Raw genomic sequence first — 10,758 nt, forward strand, 5'->3', positions numbered from 1 at the left:
GACATGGCCCTCAATGAAAATGAGTTTGACACCCCTGATCTAGTCATACGCCAGGGAATTACTTAAATATTCAAAGTGTTACTATTCAAACTGTAATGTTAAAGGGGCCAAAAATATTAAATGGGCTTTTTTAATCAAATCTCTGCCTTGTTTTTAATTAATATTTAGGCCTCCAAAGCTACTGTATTTTAATGTTGGTCATCATGGTAGTACTTGGAGAGCCAAGTGTTTTCTGAGGTGGTACTTGGAAAACAAAACAGTTTGAGGACAGCTACAATAACATCTTACAACTAGGATATATTAACATACTTGTGTACTTTATAGATTCCATGGATGACTTTGCAGCCCATCCCGATTTTTATGCAGTTTATGTATTTCGTTTACCTGAATGCATCTTATTGTACTGTGTGGCTGTTACTGTGGAAATAAATGGAGACAGATTTAAAAAGTTTGACATTTATTTCATAAAGGGCAACATTCATAAATACTGCTCAGCTCACTGACAGACTTTACAATTAGCCAAGATTCAGTTATACAGTAAATGCTCTTGCGTGGGGGGAACAAGAGGATCAATCGCCTTTCGTAACAGCAGCTTGTCATACACATGCCAAATAAATGGCCAGATGTCATAATGTTCAGTGTCAAAATGGCATTTCTACCAAGCAGCAACATCTCACTCAAAGCTTGATTGAGCACAAGCAGAGTTAATTTCTTGCGAACCGCAGAGTTGTGCAGAAGTCTTTTTTTTTCTTCCCATTTCTTCATACCCCCGTGGTGGCGTTCCTTCCACATCCACGAGCCACAACAGTTATGTTTCCCCTCCTAGTCCAACATGATCCACTTCCCCCAAAAAAAATTCCAAGTCGCTCATCCCGCAAGAAGAGCTTTGTAGTCCAACAGCATGGCGGCTACTTTCAAGTCGGTTGATGTAGAACACTTGTGTAGTAGGACTCATTGGAGGCTTTTTTACTTAGTGCTGGGCAGAGGGCGCCTGAAAAGCAAGATGTGCGGTTCTGTAGGGCAAAAAGAAAAGGAGAGTTGAAAGAACTTAATGTAAGTTAAATTAGTGTATTGGAGATCGACCAAAATGTTTTTTTATCAGGTAAAGCAAAACATGAATAGTATATGTCAGTAAACAGTTGGACAAGGCTTTAAGTTGGTTTTTTTAGGAAATGTCAGACCAGCGGCGACATGTTCTTTGTGGCACTAATGCTGTGGTTAATTTAGCACCAAAAAACATCAGAAAATTTCTCAAACACCTTTAATATGTGTGTCTAAGAGGTAAAAATATGGGATTTTTCTACATCAATTTATAGATTTACGTGAAAAGGTTTCCATTAACAACCCCGAAATATTGGTTGGTAGGTTCAATTTTTTTTCCATCATGTACACGGTTTAAATATGACATCACATATTTACATTTCTCCTACATGCCCTAAAAGGAGCAGGAAAAAGCAAAGCTTATTTAATCCTACCCCTTTTCCCACCAGAAATTACTAACACATACGCAGGGCTCGAATTTAACCACGGCAACTGCGGCACGTGCCGCGACCCCCTCGTCATTTGCCCTAATGCCCTAAAAAATTGAACGGCATCTGCAGCAAGACTTTTTACATGTTAATGGACAAGGTAAACTGTAAACGGTATAATGATAATTTGCGATAAAATTCCAGACGGTTAGTAATACCGTCTAATTTTTTTATTACAGAAAAACGTCATTTATTAATGCATTTTAGGCAACACGAAGTCAGGCGCACATCTTCATTAACGGCACAGCAGTGGAGATCGTAAGCAGCACCAAGTTCCTGGGGGTGCAGATAACTGACAATATGACCTGGTCCCTACACACCGGAACTCTTGTAAAAAGAGCTCAGCAGCGCATGCACTTTTTGTGTCTGATGAAAAGAGCACAGCGCCCTCCCCCCATTCTATAGAGCAGGGGTGTCCAAACTTTTTCCACTGAGAGCTGCACACGGAAAAATTAAAGCCTGCGGGGGCCATTTTGATAGTTTTCATTTTGAAATCATAACAAAATATATGGATTTTGTTTTTTTTGTACCTTTATGGCTCCCGGGGACCATAAAGGGTCTAAGTCATTAAAATGTTAAAAACAAGTCAAATTATTTTTTTTATTTAACGCTTACAGTAAATCTTTTCAGTATATCAACTTTAGGTTGATATAAAATTTTAAAAAACAAAAAGGTTTTATGCCTTTTCTGTCAAGACAACTTTGTTTTTTATAATAAAACTGAAATATGCAGTATTTCCCCCACTGCCCAAAACATTCAGAAAGCAATGTTTGATGTGAAGTAATTAGAGCCTTAAAAACATCAATAATGCAAGACACCCATTGATATTAATTCATTGTTATTTGAGTAATCACAGTGAAAAGATAAATAAAATCCCATTAAATATATTTAGGATACAAAAGGTGCCCCATTCAAAGTGATACATTTGTATTACCGGTATGTTTTTTTTACTTTCAACACTTAAGTTACGAGATAAACTTCAGATATATCTGTCAATTTTACGTTTGAACTATTATTTTGTTTGTTTTATGCTCTTTTGATGTTTTTGTATGGCAACCACACAATATATGCAATATTTTCCACAAAAAACATTTTAAAGTGAGATATTTGAAATAATTGGAGCCTTGAATAGGTGAATAATTCATTACAACAGATTTTTTTTTAAGCAATGGCAAAAAAAGAAAAACAAAAAAAACATTTAAAAAAGTAGAATAAGGTGAAATCTAACTAGAAAAAGTTGCAATGTTGACACAAAGCTGCCATGCAGGCTGCTTTTTTTCTTTTGTCTATCTTTATTTTTCTTTTTTTGCCATTGCTTAAAAAAAATTAAAAAATCTAAATCTAAAGTGCCTCTATAGCAGGGGTGTCCAAAGTGCGGCCCGGGGGCCATTTGTGGCCCGCAGCTAATTGTTTACCGGCCCGCCACACATTCTGGAAATGCTATTGCAAAAATACAAAAAGAAACATTAAAAAAAGTAGAATGAGGTGAAATCTAACTAGAAAAAGTTGCAATGTTGACACAAAGCTGCCATGCAGGCTGCTTTTTTTCTTTTGTCTATCTTTATATTTTTGCAATAGCATTTCCAGAATGTGTGGCAGGCCGGTAAACAATTAGCTGCGGGCCACAAATGGCCCCCGGGCCGCACTTTGGACACCCCTGCTATAGAGGCACTTTAGAGAGCCTACTGACCAACTGCATCTCTGTCTGGACTGGAGCCTGCAGTGCCTCAAACTGGAAGTCTCTGCAGAGTGGTGAGGACGGCGGAAAAAATCATAAGGACTCCTCTTCCTCCTATCCAGGAAATCGCAAAAAGGCGCTGCCTGACCAGGGCTCAGAAAATCTGTAGAGACTCCTCCTACCCCCACCAAGGACTGTTTTCACTGTTGGACTCTAGAAAGAGGTTCCGCAGCCTCCGTAGCGGAACCTCCAGGTTCTGTAACAGCTTCTTCCCTCAGGCCATCAGACTCTTGAATGCACCATAATAATACCCTCAATCCCCCCCCCAAAAACAGATTAACTCGCTGGAATATAAAGACAATATAACATACATCCATAAACGTGGATGCATATGCAAAAGTGCAATATATTTATCTGTACAGTAATATCTGCACCTTATTGCTCTTTTATGCTGCACTACAACAAACTAATGCAACAAAATTTCGTTATCTGTACTGTAAAGTTCATATTTAAATGACAATAAAAGGAAGTCTAAGTCTAATAAGCACTAGCGTCGTTTGGCTTGATAATCATGGCGGACTAAGGACAGACTTTGCTGCGGAGATTTCCCCTCGGAGTAAACAGAGCCAAGCGCTTGGTTTAACGGCATTTTCCCTCGCTTCCCGGCTTGCGCTTAAAAGCGCACTGCTGTGTTTAGATAGCGACAGGTGTGGACAATATTGGAGACAGACGCACTTGTCCCCACACTAAAAGTATACAGCGACGGAGAAAACTTTTTGATGTTGCTTTTATTTCCTCAATACAGCGTTCATCAGCTGCTGTGACTGAGAGTTAATGAAGTGAGGAAACATGCAGCAGGCGATGTGTCGTGAACGTTGTCACAACTTGTTTATAAAGTCTTTAGTTTATTTACTGGGATGTTCACTCGTCCTTTATTTAACTGCAAACTGTATCAGTGTTCAAATAAAATCAATACTAGCTAAAACATTTTGTCATCTCATCGAACTGAACAAAGGCTGTGAAGACTGTGTATTCGATGTGAGGTGTCACTCTTGGGTTTTTTTGTTGGCCAAATTGTTGTACTGACAGGAGGCGTTGGAGAAGGACAAAGTTTGTTTATTAGACTTCATCTTCATTAGCCAAACTGCTTTGTGTTTTATTTTGATATCAAAAAGTAAACGCCATGTTTTTTTACATTACTTGTTTTTTTCATGTCACAAAGGTATTACTTCAAAAATCATTCATGTGACACAGCATTGTGTTAATGTTTTATTGTGTGTAGTTAATTCCTATACGGCATATTTCTGCTCAAACTCCCGATACAGCATCTACATGCACATAACTTAAAAAATAATTTAAACATATACCTCCCTCTATCAAAATGTAAAAATAGACATTAAAGGCATCACGTAATGACAAAAAGCTGACAAATTGATATTAAAGAATTAAAAATATTTGTCTTTAAATATATGGATAACGTTTATAGCCTTTTTATTAGACATTACAAATGACATGATGGTATTACGTTCACACCCCAACACTGCTTTACCTAACAATCAGTAATCATGATTACAATATTGGTAACAATCTTAATTATTACTTTGGCCATAATTGGCAGCCCTAGGTCTCATACATGAACACTATTTTTTAATCTATATGGACAAAAAGCTCAGTTACATCTTATGGCCATCAGGTGCCATCTATTTATCTCTCTATATATATCTATACGTATAGATATACAGTACAGGCCAAAAGTTTGGACACGCTTCATTCAATGTGTTTTCTTTATTTTCATGACTATTTACATTGTAGATTGTCACTGAAAGCACCAAAACTATGAATGAACACATGTGGAGTTATGTACTTAACAAAAAAAAGGTGAAATAACTGAAAACATGTTTTATATTCTAGTTTCTTCAAAATAGCCACCCTTTGCTCTGATTATTTCTTTGCACACTCTTGGCATTCTCTCGATGAGCTTCAAGAGGTAGTCACCTGAAATGGTTTTCACTTTGCAGGTGTCATAGTTTTGATGCCTGATTGATATGAAATATATGATTTCTAAATATGGCAAACTATTAAATACAACTAATTCTGGGATCCTTCATGTAGCTTATAGGTGAGACATTTTCTCAAGATGCTGCCTGCTCTTCTTTTAACGTTAGCTGTGATGCTCACAGCTAACGGTGTGGTTTGAGTGGTAATACGAGAGAAAGAAGGTGCGAATCTGGTAACAAATGGAGGAATAATTAATTCCCAAGAAAAACAGCACGGGGTCCATCGTCTGACGGTGGTTTGGCTTCAAGCGGGAATATGTCTTTACATGTCAACATCTCCGTTCGGTGCCACACCAACTAAATGCCGAAGCAACTATTTCCACATCAACACCGTAGGACATATACTATTTGATATGCAGCTCATTTTTATGTGACACGTATTGAAATATCTTGTGTGTCATCATGCACAAAAGTGCACTTATAGCTTGTTTTAAAATGTCTCTGACAATCTTGCACTTTCTGTTTTGGAAATGACATGAATGTTCGTGCCACTGCTTAAGAACTGTTTAATAAATACAGTTTTGCTAAATTTACTTAGTTGTGATTTCCCTCTCTGCATGAAAGTTTAAAATGAGCATATATTAATGCAGTAGGAACAAGAATGTTTTAATGTAGACACATAGAATGATCATACTGCTGTGATTATATGTATCAAGTGTTCATTCAAGGCTAAGGCAAAATATCGAGATATATATCGTGTATCGCGATATGGCCTAAAAATATTGAGATATTAAAAAAGGCCATATCGCCCAGCCCTAGCCTGGGCCGATATTCGATTAGTCAATTAACAGACGCTAAATGAAATTTAAAGTCAGTAAGTTTCCCAACGTCGATAAGTCGCCATGTGCATGATTCAAGAGCATTCACGCTTTTCGTCACTTTTAGCGGCAAGGCGCGTTTGTACCATAGCGGAATGAAAATAAGGGGGTGCATTATCTTTTCCTCACTAAGTGTCTTTGACTTCAGCTTGCTGGCTCGCTAGCATCACACAGTGCAACTAGTTAGCTAACATGGACAAAATGATCACAAAACCAAATGCCACCGCAGCAATGTGGGAATATTTCAGTTTAAGCCCTTGGTACAAGATGAGCCCATCAACACTGAGAAGACAGTTTGCCAAATGTGCAAACACTTTGTGTTTGGTGAACATGTCAATTCAGTGTAAACAAAACAGAGCAAAATGGCGTGCGCTCACAGAAAGTGTGGTTAAATACATCGCCAAAGACATGCTGCCATTTAATACGGTTATAAAACTAGCATTTACACGTGCTGTCACGTGGGTGTTCCTCACTCAGAATCTGCCAGACTTCATTTTGTTTTGCATATGACCTGTTAACACATCTGCTTAAACTGTAGTGTTTATATTGTTACTTTGCACTTTTGTTTAAGAAGGCCCTAAGTTGATTGTCAGTCAAGTGATGTACAACTCAACTTTTGCCTACATGTTCAATATTGAAGTGCAACTTTGTCATTAGTTTATTTAGCTATTATATTTTTATTGTTATGGTTGTGATTGTAGGTCACACCTAAAATCTGGAGCCCCATTGACTTTGTATTAAAAAGGTTGACCATAAATTAGTGCATTTTTCACTGGGTTAAAAAGTCCATAATGAACTCACTGTTGGCGTTAACGCACTTTTTGTGTGTTTTTACGCATTGAAATCAGAAAGGACTGGCATTTTTTTTAACCGACCTTCTCCATGTCAAAACTGTGTTTTGTTTTGCTTATATTTGCCGAGTCAAATTTTCGTCCCCGTTTATTGCATTTTTATTAGTCGACTTCAAAGTAATGAACTTTACGGTACAATTTCTGAAAAGTTTGATTCGCCGAAAGTTTTTTCAAATCACAAATACTGCATTTTCTGTATAAGGACTCCCACGTGTTATTTTCGTCATGGGGAGCAATAAACCCAAGAAGCAAAGCTTCAATGAAAAGTGGCTTCAGGGGCCACTTTTCAGCAAATGGCTCACTTATGAAGATGGAAAGATGTTTTGCACGCCATGTAAACGGGCTAGTAAAAAGAACACCTTTATGACCTTTATGCACTGATTTTCAAAGATCCAGCCTCACGAGGCTGCTCCCAGACCGTGGTCGAGGAGCGCAGGGGAGACCTTCCCTCCAGGGCCGATATATTGTCAGGGGTACACACCCTCCACTTTGGTCGGAATGACGTGGGCGTCGATTTGTTACAACTCTTTATTTATGTTTTCCACAAAGCCAAGCGGACACCCACCATGTTATTAACACTCCTGAACATGCTAGCGCTCCCTCTCCTAACTTGCCCACTCACTTACACACGTCACTCACCCCACATATCTTAAAGGGGAACACACAGCTTATGGCCATCACGAAGCCAGAGTTGAAATGCTAGAGGCACCGAGTGCCACTGTATTAATGACATTGAAACTAACTTGCAAATTTGCAAAGTTTGTTGGCATTATTTGCCATGAAAGTGTAGATGTGGAGGTTTTTAAACGACTGATGATCTACATACAGGTGAGAATAATCATTTAAATTAGTCATATGCATGTGTGCCCTGGCACACCATTATCATTTCATGACCGAAGCAAAAAACTTTACATTTTTATACTGAAATAAATACACCTACAACTTATTAAATGAAAATATACAAAAAAAAATACCGGCAGCAGTAAAGTTTAGATCCATGAAGTAAAGAAAGTGAATGAATGTTTATAACTGAATTTACATATGCATAAACATTTGTTTTCTCTTATTATTTTTGTAATGAATTAAGTAACATTTATGACAACCTTTTTCCAGAACACTATATAGAATGTGAGTTATAACAGGATAATGCATACATCTATCATTTGTTTTCAAAACGATTACAAAAAAGTTGGACCCCAAAAATGTACATGTTGAATATTCCTAGCGCCAACACTGTAATTTTTATCACAGGAAAATTATACCTATATCACTGAAATTGTCTCAACAGGACCTGTCTGATAATACTGGTTTCAATTAAATGAATTTTGAAAATTGTACACATATACCTAGACAATTTGTGTATGTTGCATTAAAACCCCAAAGACATTTAAAAATAGAAACACAAAAATAATAAAGCTACGATAGCCTGGTTTAAAAACATGTATTTGTTCATTTTAGACGACCATATTTTATTTAAACTCAAGCTAAAATGTGTCTGACCACTATATATGGCTTTATGTGAAAGAATTGGACTATTATTGCATCTATCATTTGAGATTGTCATGTCAAACTATTGTGTGAATGTGTCTGTGTTGGCGACTTGTCCAGGGTGTACCCCACCCTCCGCCCGAATGCAGCGACCCCAAAAGGGACAAGCAGTAGAAAATTGATGTATGGATGTCAAAACATGCTACGTCAATAGCTAGCTGGGTGTCAGTAGGTGTATGTCAACTTAAAGCACTCTGTACCTGGCTGGTGGATCATGTAGTGCACCCAACCCTGGCTCTGCTGGACCCCCAGGTTCCTCCATTCCGACTCTGACATCAAATGGGTCTTTGGCACACGCTTTGCAATATCCTTGGGCAACATGACATGTCTGCAACAACAGAAATAAGGATTCAGACTGAGTGACATCAATTAAATCGTGCTCATTAGCCACCCGTACCTATATTCGTATTTATCATCGTCATACTTATCAGAGTAGTAGATCTGTTTATGGGACATGTTGACGCCTAAATGAGAATTGATACGTTAGTCATCAATCATCATCAAACTTGTTATTGCAGACTCCAACGTCCAAGTAGACATACAGTACATAAAACAAACAAAATACAGTATAAAAGACATTGTCACATGCTGTTGCTTTTACGACCTTGCTGGCCAGGCGATTGATCTTTTTTAATTGGAAGCTGGCTCGCCCCCCATCACACGGTCGTTGGATTAGAGAGGTTCTCTACAATTTAAAACTGGAAAAACTTAGGTTTTCGCTAAAAGGCTCGGCTCAAGCGTTTGAAAGTTAATGGAGTCCTTTCTTGCTGTATGTCAACTCTCTTGACTTATGCCCAGACGCAGATGAGGAATAATCTCCCTTTTATTTATTATTATTCTATTTTCTCTCTCTCCTTTCAGCCTGTTTGTATCTGGCCCCGTATGTGTGTGTGTGTGAGAAAGTGTCTGTCTTTGTCGTCTTACTTGCTATATGACTGTGCCATATGTCCCTTGTTGGTGTGACCTGGGTGGGTGGGTGGTTGGGGTTTTAAGGGAAAGGGTGTGAATAATTTACTGACTTTAAAATTGTATTGTTTCGACTTGCACTTTTTTCTGTCTATTTGAAAATGCCAATAAAAAAAGTTAGATTAAAAGGCATTGTCACATAATATTAAAAACAGTGCTTGTACATATTCAGTAAAAGGCATCTAATAAATAAATACAAGCAGCAATAAATAAATAAAATATTATATATATATATATATATATATAGCCCTGAGATCAGTAGGTTATAAGTTCAAACCCCTGCCAGGTCATACCAAAGACTCTAAAAATGGGACCCATCACCTCCCTGCTTGGCACTCAGCATCAAGGGTTGGAATTGGGGGTTAAATCACCAAAAATGATTCCCGGGCGCAGCTACCGCTGCTGCCCACTGCTCCCCTCACCTCCCAGGGGGTGATGGGTCAAATGCAGAGAATAATTTCGCCACACCTAGTGTGTGTGTGACAATTATTGGTACTTTAACTTAATATATTTACTTTAAAAATAAGTCTACACATTCTATAAAAAGGCACAGATACCAGTGTTTCCATATATACGATTGGTACTTAACAGAACTACACCTAGATAGATAGTACTGATTCCTTCAGGAGAGTTCCCTCAGAAACATTAAAATTGCCTTTAAGACAACACTCGCCATGACCTTAAAAAGTTAAAATTCGAGGCCTGCAAACGTTCACTTTCTGTTATCAATTTGTAACACAATCAATGATTTCTAAATGGTAGGATTGGTTATCTGTACAATGAGATCATTCTCGGACCTATGCAGTCTACATATAAACTTAACCATCAGTATTCTCAGTGTGCCGTGGAAGGTGTTTATCCCTAAATCACACACAAACAAAGAGTAAAGCTTTAACGTAAAACAAGGAAAAGTTGACATGATTTACTGATACTACGTGGCTTGTATTACTTAGCTTATTTAGGCTAGCAGGCTAACAGCCGTTTAAATGTCTACTTCACAGCTTAAAAGTTGCCAAGACACGTCAGCTGCTTAGTGAGAAAACAAATGACACATATAAGATACCTTAAATGGTAGCCAATATTCGTCTGAAGTAAACGTTCGAAGTTTGACGCTTTTTTTGGAGTGCTCCGTGAGCGATGTAGTCCCACTCCCTTTGTTTCCAGTTCCCACAAAAAAAAAACGTTACAAAGCCCGCTTTTCACCGTTCAAATGGACCTGGCCTCTTCCCATTGGTTGACACCGCCGAGAAGCCCTCTTGCTATTGGTGGAATTCTCCCATCGCTGGATGATGACGTCATAGAACTGCGCCG

General features: G+C 38.1%; 1 protein-coding gene across 1 annotated transcript; it reads right to left on the bottom strand.

The window, feature by feature from the left end:
* Positions 1-440: 440 nt before the first annotated feature.
* On the bottom strand, positions 441-10,664 carry cks1b (CDC28 protein kinase regulatory subunit 1B). Its single transcript, XM_062047552.1, has 4 exons — positions 10,511-10,664; positions 8,879-8,945; positions 8,682-8,809; positions 441-1,013 (listed from the first exon to the last, which is right to left on the bottom strand). The coding sequence occupies exons 2-4, from the start codon at positions 8,935-8,937 to the stop codon at positions 967-969; spliced, it is 234 nt and encodes a 77-aa protein (XP_061903536.1). The 5' UTR covers positions 8,938-8,945; positions 10,511-10,664; the 3' UTR covers positions 441-966.
* Positions 10,665-10,758: the final 94 nt, after the last annotated feature.

Source organism: Entelurus aequoreus, linkage group LG05 (assembly GCF_033978785.1).
Source record: "Entelurus aequoreus isolate RoL-2023_Sb linkage group LG05, RoL_Eaeq_v1.1, whole genome shotgun sequence".
In the NCBI taxonomy this organism is placed as follows: Eukaryota; Metazoa; Chordata; class Actinopteri; order Syngnathiformes; family Syngnathidae; genus Entelurus; species Entelurus aequoreus.

Excerpts from the sequence above, each read along its gene's own strand:
- cks1b (XM_062047552.1), bottom strand. The coding sequence starts at position 8,937 with ATGTCCCATAAACAGATCTACTACTCTGATAAGTATGACGATGATAAA. Across the intron at positions 8,810-8,878 it reads GATGATAAATACGAATATAG|ACATGTCATGTTGCCCAAGG; the intron begins GTACGGGTGGCT and ends CTGTTGTTGCAG. Across the intron at positions 1,014-8,681 it reads CTACATGATCCACCAGCCAG|AACCGCACATCTTGCTTTTC; the intron begins GTACAGAGTGCT and ends TTTGCCCTACAG.